The following is a 24,032-nucleotide window of genomic DNA, read 5'->3' as shown; positions in this document are numbered from 1 at the left end:
CCGAGCAGCTTGCCAATATTAATACTAGGCTGTGGGTCAATGGCTTCAATAAAGAGTTCATCACCGTTTTCTCCCCCATAAAATTTCAGCTCTAACTCATGTGGAACAATCTGGGAAATGCATTTATCAAAGCCTTGCAGATAGCCTGCTGACTAAAAAAAAAATCCTATTAAAAAATGGTCAACTGGCTGTGGCTTTTTTAAAAATTATGCAGCTAGCATGTCAAATGAAGCCTACTTGTACCCTAAGTGGTATTTGATTGCATGAATAGGAAAATGTACACTGAAACTTCCTTGAAGAATTGTTTGATAGGACTAAACTCAGTGGTTTTGTGAAATAAAAAAGCAGAAAAGAAGTATAGGAATTGCAACTACTACAGCAGCATAAAATAAAGTACCATGAGAAGATACAGCCAGCAATAGTAGTGCTTTATGGGATATAACACACATAACATGTTTAAAACTGTGACTTGGGAAGTTTCTCAAACCATTGAAAGGATTTCAAAACTAATTCTACTGGAAATCACTGGAATTTCTGCGCTGGACTCTACAGTGAATGGGGTTATTTTGTTCCTGAAGTTCAGGAGATCCAGTCTGCAGACTGATTGACATATAGAAATTAATAGCAGTAATCACTCTGGTTTCAATGGAAGTTTAGCCTAATCTTTATGTAGTTTTATTCTCCCAGCTTGTGCACATGGAAGAAAACAATTATAGCCTCACCTTTTGAAATCTTTAAGGGATTGTTTCCCAAACAGACTTTGTTGTAATTTTCTGATTTTTTTTTAACATCTCATTTCTGAGATGTTAACATTACAATGTCAATGCATCTTGAATTCTGAGGAATCTTTAAATGGAATTAATCTTTTTAACTGAAGCAGTAATGTTTTTCTAGATGTGCATCAATATGAAAATGCATATGATCTAATGCTACGGTAGTTCCTTTTCAGAGAGTGAGCCCTCCCTTCTAGAATTCAAACCCTTCAGCAGTGGCTCCCTGGTTGGTGGATTTGTGTATCGGGGCTGCCAGTCGGAGAGGCTCTATGGAAGTTACGTGTTTGGAGACCGCAATGGGTACGTGTGGTACAGCTCACTCTGAACAGAAATGCATGGCAAGTGGATTTAGTCACTCAGCTGCCTGTGTCAGTCTTGTATATTGGGTCACTTGGCCAGTTTAGCAGTGGGGTAATGCAGATTAGATTCTAGATTTGGGAATAAAATAGCACAGCATTCTAATGCATGGTGACATACAGAACGTACCTAATCCTTGGAAAAAGGTACAGAAAGTCGTAAGACAAGGAACTGCACAGATGTATCTATGAAGCTACTTGCAACAAGTGTTTACTTATTTATCTGGACAATGAAAACCCTCTGTTCAAAATGTAATATAACTTTATATAACTTTTTTTTTCTATTTGTGAATGTAGAAATTTTTTAACGCTGCAACAGAGTCCTGCAACCAAACAGTGGCAAGAGAAACCCCTCTGTCTTGGCAACACTGGCTCATGTAGAGGTTTCTTTTCAGGCCCTGTCTTGGGATTTGGAGAAGATGAATTAGGTAAATACTAAAAGAATTTTTCTTAAATTACAAGGGTTATCAGTAATTTCTGCAGCAGTATTCATAATTATAGTAAATGTTTAAAAAGAAGGCTATCTGTCCTTTGCCAAAGCTGCTCTCACGGCTCTCAGCTATACCTCAGCAGCCTTGTAGGGAGAACTGAGAAGAGGATGTGTTGCTGGAAGGGGCAAAAATCCTTATTGTGTCTCACATGCTGTGAACCTGGCACTCACTATGACACAATGTATAAAATACTTGCTTTTATTTCCAGCATTACGGAATTAAAGGGCAAAGATATTGCATGAGCAGACTGACCCCTCTTCGCCCTTCCTCACCAATTTAATTTTTTTAATCAATTCTCTACTTTGTGAAAAAAAAAATCTCTCATTATAGAATGTTTTTCACATTTTAACATCCATTTGAGGAAAGTGCTTATATAAATTTTCAAATAGCAAATGATTCCTTTGTATATTTCACTGTTTCTTCTGAAGTTTTTAAAATCTCATTTGGCAAATACAACCAGCTCACAAAAGTCATGTATTTAACATCTTAGGAAAGGAGAAGTAATTTATTGCACTGTTTTCCCTAACAGGTGAGATTTACATATTATCAAGCAGTAAAAGTATGACACAGCCTCACAGTGGAAAACTCTACAAGATTGTTGACCCAAAAAGGTGAGTATTGCGCTTCTTTTTGGGATCAGCCCAAATAGATTAAAAACCAGAAGGTAACTGCAGTTCTGTTCATGTGGCTGAATTATGCAATACTGTTGTTCAATAAAAAGGAAAATTCCCAATGCAGGGGGCTCCCTAAAAGCAAATGTTCCAGCAGCAGCAAGCAGAATCGATTCACTGTCTCATAGGAAGTGAATGTCAGAACAGCAGAGGGGTAACCAGCACTAACTTCTGGGAATTTTTACAGTTTGACATTGTGCTGAAAGCTGCCCACTTTCCCACCTAGATGTATATTCTTAGCATGTTTTCATAGAGACGTTGACCTACTTAATTTGGAACCATATGGACTGGTAGAAGATGCTCCTGGTAGTTCTGAAGCCGAGTGATTTGTAAGTACCACAGAAAGTTATGCAGCATCAGTGGAAGGCAGATGCTGGAATTCTCCCCAGTACTGCTGCTTCCTCACCTGCCACTGTGGTGGGACAGGGCACAACAAAAGCTGCCTCCAAAAATCAGCACTGTGTAACAAAACCTGTTCTGTGTACTAAACAGCAAGCACAGAAAATAACCAGTGAGTCCTAGCCAGGGTCAGTTTGGCCATAAGTAAGCTCTAAGGGACTCGTTCAGTCTTTCCCAAATATCTCTTCAGTCTTTCCCAAATATCTCTTCTCCTGTTGTACAGGAGATACCACCAATGGACAATAATAGTGAGGACTCAGTTCTCAGTAGGTGTAGTTGTCACTGCTTACTGATATTAAACATACCCCTTCCATACCCCTTCTATTATATATCTCTCCCTTGGCAGGCTTGGAGCACCAGGAAGGGAAATCCTCTGTCCTTGGACTCTGTGCCAGAAATACAGGGAATTCTTTAACCATTCTTAAAGAACTGCTTCCAAAGGGCTTATAAATCCCACTCAAGTGATTTATAAGACATGGAATTTAATAGGATTGTTCTAATTATTTAGACTAATTTACCAGTTGTAAAATGAGGATAAATGAAAATTATCAAGCCAAAGCTCCTCAAGGCATGATCTTTGCAGAGCAGCTGGATGTATGAAAAGATTAAGGAATCTGGAAGGACTGCAAAAAGCCAGTTCCCAACATGACCCAGGGGCCCCAGCAGCAATAAGAGCTGATGACTAGCAGATAGATACTCACTTTAGCTGGGGAAATACCATGTTCTTCATGATGGATCTTGCTGCTCTATCAGACCAAGTTCTGACATGTAAAAGTTGCACATCCATCCTGCAAAAGTATCAGAAATCAACACAAAAGGAGTCAGCCATCAGAAGTGAAGTTTTTTGTATAATACTTTGACCCCATAGTACCCTACAAAAGCAGCTGCCTGTTTGTTCAGCATCTACTTCATCATGTTCCTCCATGGGTATCAGATACAGTCAGACTTCCATTTTTGGCTTTCCTATTAAGGGAGGAATTTATTTTCTTGTCAGACTTAAATTCTAAACATTGTTAGTGGGATAACAAGGGAATACAACAAGAAAATCATGACACTGGTTGCACACTGTACTGTAAGTTAGAGTTTCAGGGGTAGTGGACTTCCATGTTCTATAATTGTACTACCCCAAAACTACAACAAATAATTTGGAAGCAGATGTTACTGCAGGTTGGTGCAGTCTGTCAGTCAAGGTTATTATGTATGTTTTATTTATGCTTTCTGGTATTGAAAACATTTTTTTAGAACAAAACTTGCCATTCTTCCTGGGATTGTTTAGTCTGTTGGTGTATGGTTTTAAGTGAATTTTACACCCTAAATCCACTATTAGTATCTAATTACATGGGGCTGCCTTTTTTGACCTCAGCTTTTTGTTCTTGTTACCTCTTCCAGTAGGGTGGTCTTCAGCTGACATACCTGAAAGGCCAGACCTCCCATTGCTGCACTCATGGTTGGCTGTTTTCATGCATGGAAAAGGGTCAAGACTGTGTTTGGTTACTGGTGAAAGTAACCAGAAAACTATAAAATACCTTTGTAAATTGGCACACAGTTGAAATTAAACAGACTGTGGCACGGGAATATCGTTTTTGGTAACTCTTCTCAGAAGCATGGGATAATTTTCATTCAGGCAAAGTTTTGAGTTTTGCTGTCTTTCAGTCTCACACCACTGCAGCTTTTACGGGAACGATAATGAGTGACTTCCACAATGGAGCATTGCAGATGTATTTCCCATTCCATTCTGAGTTCATACCACCCATGTAAACAACTTAAAAACTCCATGGCTTTGGCAAATGTTCATGTAAAGTTTTAGTAACAAAATAATGTTATTTACAAGATAATATTCTTTTCCATGTTTATATTTTGTTGCTTCTCCTCGTGGTGTGCACCACACCAATACAACAAATATTCACATAAACCCTACCACAATAAGCTTTGTAGAACACAAAGTAAGGATGCTACAGGTGGACTATAGGTAGGTGGTAATAATAAAATAATGAACCTATTGATTTGTCATGTCTTAGAAATTCATTACTTACTAAAAAACCCCTGTGAGAGGTGGTCCCTGGCAGACCTGTTAATTTACAAAGAGAATCTTCCATGCCTGGGGCAGTGTAGAAGAACAAAATTATCATGCCCTGGAGTAGCCCCTTGCTGGAAATTAACAGTTCCATGCAAACACAACCTTCTTCTCCTTGTGGTCATTTGTAAGCTGCCGCAAGCTTACAAAATTATTATTTATTTTAAAAATAAACATTACATGAAGGTGCAGGGCTTTATTTCTTTTGATCTTTTTAGAATCATAGAAACATTAAGGTTGGAAAAGGCCTCCAAGATCAGCAAGTCGAACCTTTGACAGATCACCACCTTGTCAACTAAACCAGAGCACTGAGTGCCATGTCCAGGTGTTTCTTGGACACCTTCAGGGATGGTGATTCCACCACTTCTCTGGGCAGTCCATTCCAATGCTTAAAAACCCTTTCAGTGAAAAAATACTTCCTGATGTCCAACCTGAACTTCCCCTGGCACAGCTTGAGGACATATCCTTTTGTCTTGTGGAAAACTACTGCATAATCAAACAAAACCATGACTCCTATTTTTCTTGTCTCAAATGTAGCTTAAGACAGAACTCTATTACTTGGACATAGAAAAAAATCAAATTAGGTCGCAGGTTAAACATTAGGAGATCAGAAGATGAGACTAATGCAAAACTCTTTGCATTAGTCTTCAACACTCAGCAATGGGAAAATCCCATCCTACAACAATCCTTCAAGTGTAATAGAAATGAGGTGTTTAACTGAGGTGATATATGACAAATTGATGAACATGATCAACACAGAGGTTCTGAATCCCACAATTGCCAAAGCAGTTTGAAATACAGAATTCCAGGTACCACAGTAAAAGTTCTGTTCAGTTCTTCCAAGTACTTCATATCAATAACTAAACAGACCCCCATTGAAAGCAGTGAGTGAAATAATCCTTCTCTTTGTAAAAAGATTGTTATAATGATACATTAGTGCCTGAGAGCTCACAGACAATGAACTGATTAAAAAAAAGCCCTAAGCATGTGAAGTGCTGCAAAATATAGGTATACTACATATTACCAAAAATCCCATAGAGAAATGAGTATAGCCAATAGCATATTTAGCTCTGAGGATGGAGGAGATGTGGGAAACATTAAAAATTACAGGCACATAAAACCAACATTGGGCACATTAGTTAAACTGGCAGTTGAAAGACATTTTTAAGTTAAAACTGTCTCTGAAAAATATTTCCACTGTTTGAGGATTATCAAAAAAACCCATTAGTACTACTTTCCAGGGATTGGTACTAGTGAGGAAATACAGGGAGAAAGACTTATGTTCTTCTCAACTAAAAGGTAGGGTTACCAGATATCCTGAAGATCAATGCAAATACTAGCATTTTATAAATTGTTTTTGTGACCAAACACCAAAATCTCTTTATTTTCTAGTTTTCTACTTTCTGTTTTATAACCTTTCTATCATGTTTTCTGTTTCTAAAAATACATACTAATATCAATCACGAAAGTGTTGATGAACTGAAAAGAAAAATCAGCTAAGTAAACAGTGATGTAGAAAATGTATAGAGGTCAAAAGATTCCAGTTAGTCAATAACAGAGAAAATAGGAGACAGACCCATTAGAAAAGAAAAAGCAATCATTTTTCTAGCATGATGAGAGGAGAAAATCAACTGTGAAAATGAATATTTAAATAAGTAAGATTTGTTGATAGGTCCATACACTCTGTAATTTAAACATTATTACTAGACCAAGAAGTAAGAAAATAAACTTTGTATGGTGGAAGAACAGCCATAAAGAGGCTTTGTAAGTTTTCTTTCAGATATTTATAATATGATCTCTTTAATTTCTAAGGAAATTACAGATAAAAGGAAAGATATCCAGAGAAGAGTCTAGAAGTGACAGACAATGCAAAAGTTTTCCTTTTAAAATATGTGCTGTGAAGTTTTAAGTGTGAAGCTTTAATTAAGAGTTTGCCACCATCCATAGAGTGATTCCAAAGGGGATGAGTGACTGTTTTGACCAGGATGGCTCACTGAAACCAGCAGGTGATTTTTATGAAGGAGGGCAGAGCCTGAGCAAGTGTTCCTGCACACAGAAGAAGATTTCCTCTTCCTCTCCTCGTAACACCTTATAGATCTGGACTTCAATGTGTTTCAGATCAGCAGTGGAATTGCTGCTTCCCGTTGGATTGAAACTTGAACTTGATTCAAACCATCTCACTCCTCTTTCATGCCCCTCCAGAGTATATAATTCCACTTATCATCCTTTCCATCATCACCTTCCGGGGTTTCCGCTGTCGGAGAGCATTTCCAAACAGGCTGATTTCAGACACCAAGGGACAATATCTAGGCCATGCCTCATTTTGACGCTGTTCAGGCTCTTTAGAAAACCATTAGTGATTTGATTTTTTAATGTGAGTCAGGAGTGTTTGGTAGTATGACAGAAGAAAAGCATTTATGAAAGTGAAGCTCTGTTTGAGCCTTCAATTCCTGTGGAAATGGAAACACACGGTTTTAGAGTAATCTGCATCAAGATACTCAGTTCTGATAGTTATAGATAAACTCCAAAGCTCCTACTGGAAACTCTTTGTAGAAGGAGCCAATTTTGTTGGTGAATGCCCTCACCAACCCAGGTGGGCCATATGATTTCTTTCTGTTCAGAAAGTTACTATCCCTTAAGTCATTTGAGGGAATGGAAAGCCAGAATTAATGTCTAATTATGTTTAGTTTAGCCGGAGCATACAAATTTCTTATCTCATTTACCTACCCACATGCAGTTACTGTTCCCACAAGAGACACTAAAGAGAAATTAGAGCTTTTTGCTAATACCAGTCTAGAGAGTTTCACTTTACAGAAGTACTTCACAAAAAGTCCTTTGTAACCACGATGGAAAAACCTAAGGATTTTTTTCAATCACATCACAGCTCACTGACTGTAAAAGTTTTTGTTTTGGTTTTATATTTTTTCCCCTTTTCTTAAAGTCTTCCTAGCATTGGCTATTAAGGACTTCTCACTTTTTATCACTTTATAAGGAAAAAAACAGCTCAGTTTATCTTTTGCTTATTTTCTGGAGCCTGCAGGAAGCCTCTGCCATCCTAAAGAAAGCCACACATAATAAAGCAGCTTTAGACCAGTAAGCCAGTCATTCCCAATTCATCAGTCAAAGTGTTATGCAAGTGGCCCCCTAAATTGATAAATTCCCACAGTGCCTGTTGACCCAGCTGCCAAGTGCTCATGCAGCAGGTGTTGTTTTCATGACCACCCTGACAGTAATACAAACTGTTTAGCAGTTGCATTGACCTCTTAGCTATTAACATTGATACAGGCTTCGCTAGGGACTAGTTTTCAAACATGACAGAATTTCTTAAGACTAGAGGTCATGAACAAGTATACCATATAAGAATAAATTTGATATGCTGCTGAGTTTAAATCTTAAAAGCCATGAGTTTTTTCCACATTATTCCCATGTAGTAAATCTGGAGACAAGTAACGAGCTTTTGGCATCTCTCCCAGGACTAAAGGTATACTTTTTAATTTTAGAAGCTGTACCTGAAGAGATGCTATATTTATTCTATGACAAGCGGTAAATTTAGGTTATGACAAAGAGTGAAACAAAATTATTTTTTCTTGACATTTTCCCTTATAAAGGAAAAAACCTCAACAACTGATGCACAAATGTTGGTGATATACTTAAGTGTCATTCTAGTACCTAAATCTTATGTGCAGATAATTGAATCATAATTCCATATATTTTATATCAAGATTTCTACAGCAGTATCTCCTGTTTGAAATCTGAACATTCAGGAATTTTGTCTGCCTTTTTTTCCCTCGTTTTAGTAGGGAAGTAGAGATTTTTGATATTGTGTCAAAAGCCTGGTGGAGGAATTGTTTTCTGTTCAGTATCATTATTTTACTGCAGAGTTTGGCCCTCCATTTGCATTGATTTATGCACATCTGAGTTACAGATAGCACATACAGCAACTAACACACTCTATGTGTTCAGTGGAGCTGCGAACAGAGATGCGCTGAAGAAAGCATGAAGTCCTGAGCTATGCCAGAATGAGTTTTAATCTATTAAAGCATGTTGGACTTTTAAATGCCTCTAAACAGTAGAGGCAGCTTTCTTCTACTAGCTATGGTAAGGCAGCAAAAATTATTTTACACATTGCACAGTCAAGAATTCCCGGCTCACTGCACACGTCAGCGAAGGGATCCAGTGAGGCCCCAGCCCCCAGTACAACTTTTCCTTCGTGTTCCATACATTTAGAGTTGTTATACAGTTTCATGAAAGCCTGTTTTAACAAGCAAGATATACTGTACTGTACTGTATATATGAACAGCTCTTTAAGATAACTAGAATTGTACAGACCATATAAATAGTCATTATCAGCTACATTTTTGGCTGACTTTCTGCGGACCAAATAGTGCTTACTGTAAGAGTAATCAAGCTGTACCCTTTAGAGTTTTATAGATTGAGGGATACAAGGAAAAAAATTCTCTCCAGCCCAGAGTGTGGCTCCATCTATTCCTCTCCATTTTCCACATCAGGAGACACAGCGAAGCACTGGTTATATAAACAAAATCATGGTCCTGTCTAAGTGCAGGAGAGATCAAGTCCCAACAGTCGGTTTCAGGACTTGCGTTATCTTTGTGAGACTCACTTCAACTTGTGCTCAGCCTGAACATTTCCACCTCTTCCAAGCCCTAAGAATGCAAAGTGTGAGTGCTGTGGGGCAGAGGCTTTCTCTCGATACGTGTTGGTCCCAGAGCAGTGCTTAAATCCTGAGAAAGAAGTGTGGCTTTTCCCAGAGCACAGCTCAGGGAAACCAGCCATTCTCACACGCGAGGATTCCACTGCAGCTGCATTTGTATTCCTCTTCTCCTAAGGCACCTTGCCAACCAGAAATTTTTCCATCTTTGTTTCTACTCCACCCCACCATTAATAAATATTATCCAAGGCTGATGAGTGCAAGTTCTTGACTGATGGTAGAATAAAAGGCAAGGTTATATTCACAAGTACCGAGAGCGGTAGAAAACTTTAAATCATAAAAGTGACCAGCCATGCTCAGCTGGATTCAAAGAAGTGTGACTTCTGCCTTCCTAATTGCATACAAAAAGAACATGTATTATAGCATTATCATAGACAAATACTTCACATCTATTAATAAAATAAATCATTATCTTCCCAAATAAAACACATTTGTGACTTAAGAGGTCATTCTTTGCTAAAGATATGCCACTGGAGCTCTTTTCCAAGAGATGCTGCAGGAGCCTGAGGTTATGTTTCTTGCTAAGCTCTGAACTGTAATTGTGCTTGAGCAAGAGAAAGAGAAGCCTCCCATTTAAAGTAACTTCAAATAAATGAGCTTTAAGTAGTGACAGGTAAAGAATGTTGCATCCTGTGCAGTTGGCTATACAGAAATAATTTCAAATGTAGATTTTTCTTCCAGATGTAGGAATTAGAAGACAGATCTTATTACCTTAAATCTGAACAAGTCTCCACTGAAAATCATATTATTCTCTCTAACCGTTTCCAAAACAGCATTGCATGTGAATATTGCTTATAATTTTTTAAGGGTAGGAACTTTCTTAACTAGAACACATGTAATATACTCATTGCTCATTACAGAACTGGAATTCCTTACAGGTCAAAAAAATAATGCATTCTATTTAAAAGACAGCTGTGGAAATATGTAAACAGCAAAACTGAAAGGGTTTCAAATATGCTGCACCAAAGGTGTCAAAACATGTTTCAAATCCCTTGAATAATACAGGACCTTCAGTGTGATTCTCAGAAATGCTTTGGAAATTAGGACTTGGTGCTATGCTAAAGAAGCACCTTCACATTCTTTCTGTCCTTAACATCTTTGGGGAACCGGTTCTTGTGTGTGGATGTTTAAACAATCATGGTAGTAATTAAGACTGAGCAGAGAAAGTGCTATGCTGAAACCAACCAGTGGGCCTGTACTCTATTACTCTCTTTCAAGGAAAAATGCAACAAACCCTGTAGTGAACCATTAACAAGATGCATGTCAAAATGGGAGGGGGAAATGTAAGCCCAGTCAACTGGTGAGGGACTTAAGTATGAATTCTTATTTTTTAAAAAATTATTTTTACCCTATCTAATATTACTCTGAATGGCACCATTGCACACAGAAATATCTATTTAAAATCCTAGTAGAACATGGGCTTCAGGTATCTTTTGATATCTTAGTAGTCACAAGTTCAGCTAGTTAATTTTATTTTCTTTAGCTTAACTTTTTCCCTTGATGTTTCTTCTGATGTTGAAATGGGAGATAAACAAGACTGCTAAATTTTTTTCCTCTTTTTCTTCTGTCACTGTTTTCTACACCTCCATCATACCCATGTTTTCTCAGACCCCAAAAACTATCCTTTCCTCTGCACAGGAGTATCAGTCTAGGAATTTAATATGTGACAGAGTGATCAGTGCACAAGCTGCTATTACAGCTATTTGCACATAATTGGGGTGTTAATACTGATGCCAGTATAATGAGCAATGTCCTATTCTATTCTATTCTATTCTCTCATAGAATTTTGTTTTGGTTTGTTTGGATTCTAGCTGGACACTTAGCCAAGGTTTCTCTAAGGTCTATCTTCCTAACCAAAACATCCAGTGTCAGAAATATTTTAAGCCATCTGAACTAGAATTTCCTTTGTGCATACATTCTACAGAATCACCTGACGGTGAATGGCTGAGTTTGGAAGGCACCTCTGGAGAACACCTGGTCCAACCACCCTGCTCAAACAGGGACTCCTACAGCCAATTTCCCACACAATTTCTGAGTATCTCCAGTGATGGAGACTCCACAACTCTCTGGGCAACCTTTGCTAGTGCTTGGTCACTCTTGGAGTGAAAAAGTCTTTTCTGATGTTCAGATGCTTAAATAAGCATCCAGAATGCACAATCCAAATATCATTCTATGGAAATATGGAAATAAAAAGCCAGCAGTTTAAAGCTGAACTCGTAGACAGAGGAAATACTTCTGCAAAATTATTACACATCACAATGCCATAAAACTTGTTCAGGTTATTCTTCCCCCTTTTTTAGGGGAAATCTAGATCAGCTAGAAATGAAAAAAAACCACCATCACTGCCTGCAGTAAGCTGGCAGCTTTATGAAGATAAACCTTCAGCAAGCTGGTTTTGGCAGGTTCATGCTTCAAGAATTCTCAAGGAATATTGCTTAATCTTGTGGAAGATCTCTGAAGGCAGTTACATAAAGTAATAGCAAATTGTACTGTATTTTCCTGTAACATATCATCTATAGGCTTACTTCTTTTTCTGAGGAAAAAAGAAATCTCATTATTTTTTCCACTGATAATACTACAGCAGAGAATCAGGTCTTTAATTTAAAAATCAAAACTTTTCTTCTTGATCCCAACTTTTAACTCTTTGTTTGGTTTGTATGTTTTTTTCAGGCCTTTAGTCCCTGAAGAATGCAAAAGAACAGCTCAGCCTGCACAGATACTGACATCTGAATGCTCAAGGCACTGTAGGAATGGGCACTGCACTCCCACAGGAAAATGCTGCTGTAATCAAGGCTGGGAAGGAGAGTTCTGCAGAACTGGTTTGTATACAGATTCACACCAACAAGTGAAAAAAGCAGTGACATGTCATAATTGGCTTTTAATTATTTGCTCTGAGAAATTTTCAGTATATGTTCACCAATATATTGGCCTTCAGTCGTAAGACAACATTAGAAAATACTGATTTCATGAGCTGCAGGAGAACAATAAGTCTTTAGATGAATGCAACTGCTAAAACATCTAATGCATTGTGAGCCAGTGCAGAATGCAATTGATAGCATAAACATGACAACAGTATTCTTTTTTTTTCCACCAAGATTTTCCAATGAAAGGAGATGCAGTCACTACATGTCCTGTGTTTGGACATTCACCTTCCACTTCCAGTATCATCACTGTCAGTGTCAGAGAGGTGACTTGTCAGGAGAGATGGTAAAGAAGAACTGCAGGTCTCCATTGCATCTTTTGCACTTCACTAATTTAATGCATATTTTTTAGTTTTGGTACATTCTTGCTTTGATCCTGCCAAATGAAAGGGCTCCAGTTTGTTGAAGAGAATTCTCTGTACAATGTATCACGAAACAGCAAATAATCAATGTTGTTGTGATCCATTATTACAGTCATTTCATCAAGTCCTATCTTGTTGCTTTAGCTTTTAGAAGTCACTTGGAAAAGTGACTGTGATTGAACTAAGATGATGGGTGTGCCAGCCAAGGGATGAGGTGAATGAGCCTAGAGTGTCTCAGCTGTGCCATCACTGTCTCAGAGGCCATGGCTCTGTCTGAGCTGTGTCATTTTGGCCGGTACAGCTGTTCCAGAGCCAGCCTGGGTACCAGGAGATGTTATTACAAAGATTTTATTCCTCAGCATCAGCAGAGTCCCCTGACTGGGCATATTTTGGACAGCAAGTTTGACCACATGAGAGATTAACACCGAGATGTCCATATTGTGGCAGTAAAACTCAAAGAAATAGCAAGGACTAAGGGAAAACAAGGATCCCACGATGGATCATGGATAATCCAGGTTGGAAGGGCACTTAGGAGGGGCCTGGTGAAGTAGGGTCAGCTATGAAGTACTTATGGGCTGGAGTGTAAATTTCAGCAACCTCCAGGTTTTTAATGATGAGCAGAAGTGACTTCGGAATGAAATGAAATTATTAAACCACTAATAAAGTATCTTACTGGCAAAGATTCATAAGCTGACCATCCAAAACCCAGCAATGAAGGCAGGTTAGAGAAATGGATGAGGTAATCTGGCCAAATATCCCAACTTCAATTGTCCTCACTTTCCAGAGCCATCCTGCTTTTAGAGAATGAGGCCCATTCTACAGCCTTTGTCCAAGTGGAACTTAAAAAATGCCTCCAACATGAACATAAATGGGTCTTGATAACCTGCTTTGTTTTAAAAATCACAGCTTTATGATAGATTATGTGATGGACATGATGAGCAAGAAAGCCACAGAAAATATGTAGACTAAGGATCTTCCTTCCCTGTATCCCACATGACAATTAATAGGGATTGTCTAAATTGAACCTCAAGCTACTATTATAGTTTAAATAAGAAAATTTACCTTTCAAGGTATGAGTTTCCTTTTCATGTAGTTAAGAAACTCTTGGACAGAATCAAGAAAACCTGCATTTCGTTAGTGTAGTATAAATATCCGTAAATCCATATTAAAGTTCATTGCAATAGATAACATTAAGCAGCATAACGCCTGCAGAAAAAGAAAGATATACTATATACATTATATATATCACAGTCCTGTGACTACCCCAGAAGAAAATACTACCACAACTACAGTTATTGATTATTAATTTTGCTAACACTTGCTACAATTTAAAATAGGAGCTATATTTGAAGGACTGAAGCAAGCTGATTAACCTAGAATTCTACAGATAAATCATCAGGCATCTGCTAAAGAGAGGGGAAAACTTTGAAACTTATATAACTGATAAAAATGGTTGAAAAACACCCTGGCTCTTTTTTCTCCAATAGGAGTTCAATTTTGGTCCCAGCATTAAGTGATTCAAGAGCCAAAGGAGTGCATTGGGTGCACTGCTCAGGTGTAGTGTGCTTTGCTGAGGCACGTGTGTAGTACAGAACTCTGAGTATACAAAGGAGCTTGCTTGAGATTCCTAAATGAAACCTGAATATGGGAATTGGACATTTCATAAAAAATCTGTTATTTGAGTTTATCAGTCTTGTCCCAGGTAATGTCCTCAAAATTATATACAAAATTACTTTCTCCCCTAATATTCTAAAACTTTAGAAAATATGTTTTCAACACTCCTAATATTTCATCCTTTCTATGTTGTTTTTAATTTATATGCTTTTTCACTACAAGGTTAGAAAAGCTCTAAATGAATGTCTACTGTATCTTTTTCTAGTTTGTGATGATCTAAACAAATTAGAAAATCACTGTTTTTTTCACCCACAGCAAAATGTGACCCAGCCTGTCGACATGGAGGTGTCTGTGTGAGGCCCAATAAATGCTTGTGTAAAAAAGGCTATCTCGGCCCCCAGTGTGAACAAGTGGACAGAAACATCCGAAGAGTGACAAGGGCAGGTATTCTGGATCAGATCCTAGACATGACATCCTATTTGCTGGATCTAACCAGCTACATTGTATAGTTTCTGGGACTATTTGGAAACTCCACTTTCAGCGGGCATTTGTTTAGAATCCTGTCGTTTTTGAAAGACTGTTATCCTGCAACAAACACCGGTGATTTGATTTCCTTTATTAATTTAAGTGTAATATCCACCAATGTGCAGAAAAATCCCCTGTATGTGTGTAAATATTCCTGCACGTCTCCACAGGCGTCCTGATATCCAATATGTGCACGCATACACACACAGCCGCTATCACAAATACGGTTTTGCAGAGAGTGGAATCTTTTTTAATATTTATTTCTTCATGAGAAATAGTTTACGAAGCAATTCCACTGTAAAACACATTTTCGTCAAAGGACTTTCCTGATGTCTTAATGGATTCTTTGACATCCCAGAAATCTCGTTCCTGTACCTATCTGATTATAGCAGTGAGAAAGCAGTTTCCAAACATCGCTCTATAAACTGCTGGACTTAATAAAATCCAGTTGTAACAGTTTCTAAGGTAAACTGAACTCCATCATGGGACAATATTTCAGAACTGCTTAATGCATTCCTATCTAGGCAATTCATTGTAAGACTGTAACCTTCACTTTCATCAATGTAACTCTATTACAGAATGTTATTTCTTTATCTAGCATAGATGCAAAAATCTGGTTATCGCAGCTTAATATCAAGATTGTTTCAAGTGTTTAATAATTAAATTATATTCGCATATTTCAAAACCAGTCATCCTAGAAGGTCTGCTTTTTATCATATATTTTATTTAACGATGGGCACTGGGTTCATGTTACATATTTATATTATTTTATTTTATTTTTATAATATAGACATCACCTAGATGAGACAGCTTTACCATGTCCTGTAAAATACTAAAGTTACATTTTTCACCAAGGTAATTGGAAAGAGTGGGAAAGAGAGAGCAAACACACACACACTTTAACGTGTTGTGGATCTAATCAAGAAATGTACCCTTGTGTCAACTTGTGATCATTTAGAGCGGATGAGAAAAAAAGAGCAAACACCCACCAACCCTAATAAAATTGCAGCATGTGTTGCAAGAGTCCATAAAGTGATTTCCACTGTAGCAGGACAGTGCAAGAGGTGATACCCAGGCAGACTCTGCCCATGTCACACTGAACGGGGCGTCCCGGGGCGAGAGCTCGCATGAGCACGGGCTGCCTGTGCACGGTGTCACTTGCACAAAACCTACAGCAGCTCTTGCCAAATGTGGTTCTAAGTGTTCCTTGGAGAGCCAACAGAAAACCAAGTCTTTGTAAATGTATCAATAAATGTGGTGTACATGCTGTAGTCAGGTTTTCTAAGGTATTAATTAATTAGATGTATTCTGCAGAACTGGTGCCCTCTTATCTCCAGCTCTGCTGGCAGTTTCTTTGTTCACTGCTTACCAACTATCAGGTTTCCTTTGCACTACCTGCAAACTACCTACTGCAGCTTTTACAAAATCTTGCCTAAGAAAAGAAAGCAGAGCAGCCCCAGTGTGCACATCCTGTGGTCCTTAGAAGCAGCTGCTCATGCATCAAAGACTGACAACACTTTAGCCAAACAGATCTAAAAACTTTCCCCATGTTACATTCCAGTAGTAAAATCATCTCTCCAGGGCAGCAGCATGCAACAAATTTTCCTTTATAGAAATTTGTCAGTGTTCATTTAGTAAGTATTAAATCTGAAATTACAGCATAACCAATACTTGCATTTCTGTGTCTCACACATTCCAGCTCTGAGGAACAGACAATTACATTTGCCTTCCATATATGTTTGCCTGGGTTTCAGTGACCTCATGCCAAATGGAATTGGTTGAGAAATCTTGGTTAAGTGCTCAGAGAACAATGGTCTGCATTAAAAAGTGCATGCATAATTTTGCACAATGTAGATTCAACTGACAGTCCATTGAAAGACATCTTGGGATTAAATGAGCATGAAGACCAAATTGCCCTCTCACCCCAGAAAAGGGTGGTCCCTTATAGTCACACGAACACTTCATTGGCTAAGCAGTGTGACCAATCTTAAAATGAACCCTGTGGTAGCATCTGTAGGTTAATAGCAGCTCTTTGTCTCCACTGCTTTCTGCCTTTAGTCTTTTCCCTGAATTCCATCACAAAAAGTTCTACAATTAAAAAATGTCCTGACAACCATTTTTGTAAATTGACCTTAGCATCTAATCTTTCCTTATTCAACGTGGGTGACAAAAACGTGAACTTCTCATGAATGAGCCAGCTGTCTAAATCTGTCACATAGCACGGTTTTATTACACTCTTCATAGTCAGCAAGGCAAGAAAGTTGCTGAAGTATTTTAGCAACATTTAAATATCTGACAGAGATAACATCTTTAACACTTTCTTCAATGAAATATATTTAAAAATAAACCCAACTTTAACTCTACTGTGACATGTTTTCAACAACCAGCTGGGGAGATGTGATAGCTCTTTTCTCACTGCTTAGTGCCTTAAAAAATGCCACAGATGGCACCTAAATTGGAGGTTCACAATAATATATACATGCCACAGTCATGCAGAGAACAGAAAACAACGATCTTGGAGTTTTGATCTTAAAAATAATGAAAATTTAGTTTACTAGTGAAATCCAAAAATAAAAATCCAGTAAGAGCAAAGAATTAAATCCAGGCCTCATTCAAATCAACAGCAAAAACTCACATCGACTGTGCTGCACCCAGAAAATCACTTTCAAATTTAAGCAAAATTCTTCAGTTTGTTTTATTAAAAAAAAAAAAATCTGCTCTGAATCATTCCATAAAAACTTCAAAATTAAGAAATAATCTAAGTGAAGGTTTGAGGGAGAGATGAGATAGCTTGTGAAACTGTTTTGATTCATTTTTAAATCATCTTTTATATTGCGTGAAAGCAGGCATCTGCATTAAGCCCACATGTTCATAGGAAGTCCCAGTGGAAAAGAAGAATTCTCATAAAAAAAAAAAAAGAAAGAAAAAAAAAATCCTAGCTGCTTATTTATCAAAAGAAATTATACTATTAAAAAGAGTGAGCAAACCCCAGGCCTAGCCACCCAAGATGCTGATATAAAAAGGGCAACTGCAGTAATTGCCCTGAGAATTGGCATGCAAAAAAAAAAAAAAAAAGGGTCTGTAGAAAGCCTGTTGCCAGTTAGGTCATTCTGCAGCCATTCTCACACAGCCTCCAAGAGTGTCCCAGAATAAAACTGAGCTTATAAATGAAACTAGATAAATGAGGCAATTAGATAAGGGCCTCCAGAAGGGATTTTATGTATGTGTTCAAGTTGTCTCTGTCTCTGTCTCTCTCTCTCTCCTAATCTTTTATTCCATTCATTTCTTCCTTTATTCGGAGCTACTGCCTCTCTGTTCCCAACACATTGTACATCTCAGGCATTCTGTCAGCCTTTCTGCTGCTGAAGGAGAACAAACCTACCTGTTGCAAGAAACATGACTCTCCCTGATGCCTGCTAGTGTTAACCCTCTGCTTTATTATTTTGGGAAGTAAACTCATCTTTCTCTTTTTACATGCTGCTGATCAGAAAGAGGGCATATTACTGGAATATAAGGAGAAACATCTTTACTCCATAGATAAGCAGGGAGACAAAAAGATGTTATGCAAAAGCAGCTCCAAATCATTTCACTCCATTTCAGAAAAACAGTAAACTCATTTTTCTCCTGCACCCCATAAGAAATACTAACTCAAAGCCCCCCGCTCTGGGAATAAATTTCTTCTGTTAACAGACAGGGACCCAGATCCAAACCCTTTTTACCTTTAAATCCTCACACGTTATTCTATTTCATGCAAACAAAGTGTAAGTTAGGTATAAATAAGAATATAAATTCTGTATCACTGACGAGACACCTCTGTTTATCTCCTTTCACTCACTTGTCCACATTTGGTTTTGCAGCTTCATCCCTTCTAGACCCACAGCAAACATCAGCAATCCCTGGTTGCTGCAGGTGCTTACTAATTTTGAAAGTGCCTGACAGATGTGTGCATCAACATCTTCCCTTTTATCTTTTGGTCATTCCACAGAATGTTGTTATCTTATAGTGACTTCTAGCACCGTGTCTTAGCTGGGCACTTACAGTCCAGGAATTCCAGCCTCACACAGCACAGGCACAAACAGACTGGAGCTGGAGGAAGGCAGAAATCACTTCAGTCACTGTGCTTATCACAAATTTACCCATTGCAATCCAGTGATCAGATGCCTTAACTGAAAACCAGAATGATATCCCTGGCATGATGGAATGTAGCTTTTCAGTACATGTTTTCTCTAATTTGGCTTGAGAAACAAGGACCTTTTCCTGTAAAATTATGCAAAAAGGAGATGCTGAAAATATGAACAAGTAATTCCACAGGTGTAAAGTTGCACTATGGTGAAAATGAGTTTTCATACATCTAATTCTAATTGCATCCATGAAATAGGCATTCATAAGATTAGATTGCATCCATGAAATAGGCATTTATAAAATTAGTTCTATGTGGAAAAAACAAGTCCAAGGATAGCCTGTACTGCTAATTTCTCCTTAATCATGCAAATTCTTAAAAGACATTCATGCATTTTAATTTACTATCCTTTAGATTATCTATGTATCACTTAAATTAGGAATTTTGCCATTTTGATCTTCTGTCCAACTTAAAAGGTGTCCTTTGTCTTGGAAAAAACCAAAAGGAAGCCAAGTGGTAAATTAAAACTAATTATTTTCATTTTTCAATATTAAGAAAAATAAAATGTAAAATACTCATAAAAAATGCAGCCAACCCTTTAATTCAAATTTGCAGAAAATTTGTACCAAATAATCTGAGTTCTAGCTGCAAATACCTGATAAATAAATATTTCCCTAAGTAGTTTCAGGACAAAATGTTTCAGAAACATTTGAAAAAAATTAAGACTGCTTTGCTGAAAAGTTTGTTGTTTTCAACAACAGAGTAATTCAGTGAAATAAGGCACGTACTTTTTGGGATATAGGTGTGAAACAGCAGAAGCCACCTGAAAGCTTAGTACAGGATTACTTTAATCTTTGAGGGCATGACTCCAAGCCCATTGATGTCAAGTGATAATCTCCTATTGACTTCATTAGTTATAGGATTAAGAACTTAAAAGATATCCACTTAGCTGGCAGAAGATCTTAACTTCAGACATCAGTGCACACATGACCTCCCCGTGTCTGCATCTGCAGCATTACACCAATGTTTTGTGGAACAAGAGTGCAGCCCCAGCCCTGCAGAAGCCCTACAGAGCTTTCCAATCCTCCTGGGTTTCCTTATAGGTGTTGCCAGCATTCACACAAAATCTGCCTGATTTCTTGATGCTTTTTAAATGTCTGGCCATCAGCTCATGGGAAAGCCGAGTGAGTCTCCTGCTTCCCTGAGCTCTCAGTACTGAGAAAGTATCATCTAGTGATCATTCTATGCTACAGACATTCACAAACAATATTCTGGTTTATATGCAAATAGTTTGTATCCTTACCTATTGTCTACTGCACACAGCCAGGCTTCCAGAAACAAAATTGTCAGATCTTCTTGCTCAGACAGCAAGCTGCATTACTGGAGAAGAATTTTATTTCTACTGATAAAAAACAACTTTCCATCTGTTACACACTACCAAGAGGGTTCAGTGTATCATATAGTAAAGGTCCTTCTATGGTCCATGAGATTTTCCTATTTATTTTCATTTTGTGATGAAGTAAAAAATATTTTAAGTGAAAAACTGCTTAAATTCCCAGGAAATTTCAGAAAGGCAACATCAGCTAAAGCATGTGAATATACACAATGGCTGTGCTCACAGTATTCTTGGAAAGAAGGCAGAGAGAGTTGGCTGCTTTGGAGACAGGGTTTTTTTAATGTAGGATACATTTTACAGTAGGACAAAGGGTGTTTTGCATCACAAGGCAGTAACAAACAAGCCCATTTTCTGAATTTTCCTAGAAGGAGCTGCTAAAAAGAAAATGTTCTAGGCAGTCAAAACTGGTGTGCAGAATGACTTTAATTCATATCAAGACATACTGAGACCAGAAACCACCTGGTATTAAGTCACCAGATGAAGCTTGTAGTGGTCTCCATTAGTACCAGGAGCAGTAACCCTACCCTGTGAATTATCCAGAAATGCTATTAGTTGTCCCCCACAAATTATACTGCAGAATTAAAACTTCAATTCCCCTTTGAGAACAATTAGATTGTAATGGGAGCCAAGCAGAAAAGGAAATAACAAACTTCTGTCACTTGAGAACATTACTGTAGGGGCATTCCCCTGTTCAACTAGTTTTAATTCATAGTAGCTGTCAGGTACTGTATGTACATTTGAAATGTGGGAAAATAGATTAAAAAATATCTGGAGAAAAAACTCAAGCTAGGTTTAAGCATCTTCTGTAAACTGAATTATACTACTAAGCATATACAGGCACCGATCTAGCTGGGAGCACACAAGTAATTTTAAGCATATGAGCCTCACTGAAGTCATGTGCTTAACATTATTAATATAATTAATGTTTTCTTGGTTTGAGACCTTACAAGTCTTTGCAAGTCTACCTACACAGACTCTCTATGCTATACGTGCAGTTCTTTTTAGGCAGACAGCAGGACTGAAGTTCCCAACAAGAGAACTCAGTTGCTGTCTGTCACAAATTCTGTACAACCTGAAATTATTGCATCTTTGTGCCTCCACTTCCCATCCAAAAATTAGTGAAATCAATCCTTGTAAAAGCGCTTTGAGCTCTTCAAATGAAAAGTGCTATAAAAACTACAAATTATTATTATATTATTGAACACCATGTATGTATACACACTATTATGTAATATATAATATATGTATAATGCATATAAATTCTAACAAATGTATTTGTGTAATATCTGAGAAATGGAACAGTTGTATCTGGAAGTGATAAATACATAGAGTTGGATTTATTGTTAATCTGTGGATTTAATGATTTTTTTAGACAAAAGGATGTTTAAGTGTATAATTGCTTTTCTTAATTTAATATATTTATGTAAATGCATGCCTGAAGTTCTGATTAGATAGTTATTCTGTGTCCCTTAAGCTAATAAAATATATTAAACTTTATCTTACTGTATAAGGTACACCTGCTGCTTTAATTTTTTTTATTTTAATTTTTTTTATGACTAAATGCATAATTTAAAGTTCATGAAATTTTAATTCAAATCAGCTCTTTGATCTTTGCAGTAAAACACCAGCTTTTTATATATTCCTTAAAAATGTACACTAGTTTTATTTATATAAATTCTAAGATGCTTTCATAAAATGTGACTAAACACTGCTATTATTTTTGGAATGGTAAGTTTGGAATGGTGTTTCCTGGACAGAAAATGAAGACATCCATGTTGAAAATGTACCTGTTGCATGGCAAGCAGTATGTGAGTGGACATGCAGCTGGAAGAAGGGGACAGGCTTTGGAAGCACAGATATCTTGGAGAATTAGTTCAGCAACAGAGGGAGAAACACTGGGGTCATTATTTTTTTGTTGTTTATTTTGTATCTTCAGAGGAGCATGTCATCAAATCAAGGTGTGTTAAATTCAGAGGTACCATTTCCAGTGGTTTAAATGAGGGCCATAAAACATGGATGCAGTGTGGAATTCTTTCCTTTGCTCCCCATCCTAAGTAACAGGTTCTGTTCCATTGAACTCAACACCTTAGCACACACATGGGAGCTGGGCCAGCTCCACAGATCAGCCCTGTGGTTTATGATACAAGAGAACAGTTAATCATCACAAGACTTCAATGCAAGCTACACTTGCATCTGGGACAGCAAAAATCACTTGGGGCAGGGAGCTCTAAAGAGCCAAGGGCTTCTTCATGCACTAAGTTTGTTTTGGTAATGTGAAATGCTGTTGAATTAGTCTTGCACATTTAACTTGCCTAAAGCCTTTAGCCTGTCCTGTGTTTATTTCTTAAACTAAAGAATGAAGCAGTACCAACTCTATGATACTGATGCTATCTCTCTGTGTCAGATTGAAGCCAAAATAACCTTGAAATTTTCATGAAATTGTTTTTCCATTTTTCAGCTAGCTATACCATTAGTGATACGGGCTGGTGGCCAGCCAGAGAACTAGGATCCAAGGAAAATTTGAACTTCACCCAAATTTGAGGATATTTGGAAACTGTATTTTATTTCAGCTTTTCTATGAATAAATACAGCAGTTGCAGCAATGTTCTTTTAAACATATTTTCTTGAAAATTTTCTTCATTTGAAGAAGTGCTCAGAACAAGAAAACAGCTAAAAGATGGAAAATAAATAATGAAGAGATCCCTGAGGATTGCTTAGATTTTTTAGTGGGACCTATATATTCATGTAGATAGTAAAAAGAATTCTGTGAGTTTTGTACATAATTACAATAAATACAGTGCAGCATGTAGTTCTGGTGACATCATGAGTCACTGAGTTTTTCTTGTAATTTATTAAGACACTATGAAAACCCACTGACATATTTATAAGCCTTGGAATTAACAGCTACCTTTCATTCCTTTTACAACACATAAGACATGAATTTTACTTAGAGAATTATATACACTCAGCTCTGTACAGCAGGACTGTAATTCTAGCTAAAGCTTCTGATGGTATCCTACACCTGAAGGGCCAAATTCTGAATCTGCTTTTGGATTTACCAAAGGAGGTATCCTTAGCCTCTTGAACAAGGCTTGTGGTTTGCCAAAAGCCATCAGAAATTTCAAAAGGAATTCAAAGCCTAAATGCACAATTCAGGAGCATTTTATGTTAATAATACAATTACCACTAATATATTTGAGTAAGTATTCATTCACTATTCCCAAAATATATATTTTGAACAATCTTTTTATTGCCTTTTTATTTCCACATACAGCTCTGTTCCTCAAGTCCTTGGTTCTTTATTTTTTTTTCTTATAGATATGTTGCTTTTCCCTTCTATTGCACTAAATTCAGTACATATTTACAAGTGTTTCAAGAGACTGATCATGGCACAAGTGCTTTTTTTTCTGTTTTACTTTAATGAAAACACTAAGTAATGGATCAGCCCCTGGTTTAACTGTAAATTAAAAATTCACCACAAGTAAGTAGGGTAGAATCTTTAGGATGCCAAAGAATCATTTCGGTCTATGTGGTTGGATTTATTTATTTTGGGGGACGGGTTGGTTTGAGTCATGTTTGATGACATGTCTACAGATGACAT

The 24,032-nt window shown here is 37.4% G+C and overlaps 1 protein-coding gene across 1 annotated transcript in view; it reads left to right on the top strand.

Moving 5' to 3' along the window:
• The window catches only part of HHIP (hedgehog interacting protein), a 74,883-nt gene extending 52,955 nt beyond the window's left edge, over positions 1-21,928 (top strand). The window contains exons 9-13 of the mRNA XM_036382523.2: positions 950-1,073; positions 1,427-1,557; positions 2,150-2,231; positions 12,164-12,312; positions 14,706-21,928. Of these exons, the coding sequence (XP_036238416.1) occupies positions 950-1,073; positions 1,427-1,557; positions 2,150-2,231; positions 12,164-12,312; positions 14,706-14,899 (680 nt within the window). The 3' untranslated portion in view covers positions 14,900-21,928. The remainder of the gene's footprint in view (positions 1-949; positions 1,074-1,426; positions 1,558-2,149; positions 2,232-12,163; positions 12,313-14,705) is intronic.
• Positions 21,929-24,032: the final 2,104 nt, after the last annotated feature.

This window comes from Molothrus ater, chromosome 4 (genome assembly GCF_012460135.2).
Source record: "Molothrus ater isolate BHLD 08-10-18 breed brown headed cowbird chromosome 4, BPBGC_Mater_1.1, whole genome shotgun sequence".
Taxonomy (NCBI): domain Eukaryota; kingdom Metazoa; phylum Chordata; class Aves; order Passeriformes; family Icteridae; genus Molothrus; species Molothrus ater.
The sequence above is the reverse complement of the archived record's forward strand: the minus strand, read 5'-3'. Positions and strand labels throughout refer to the sequence as shown.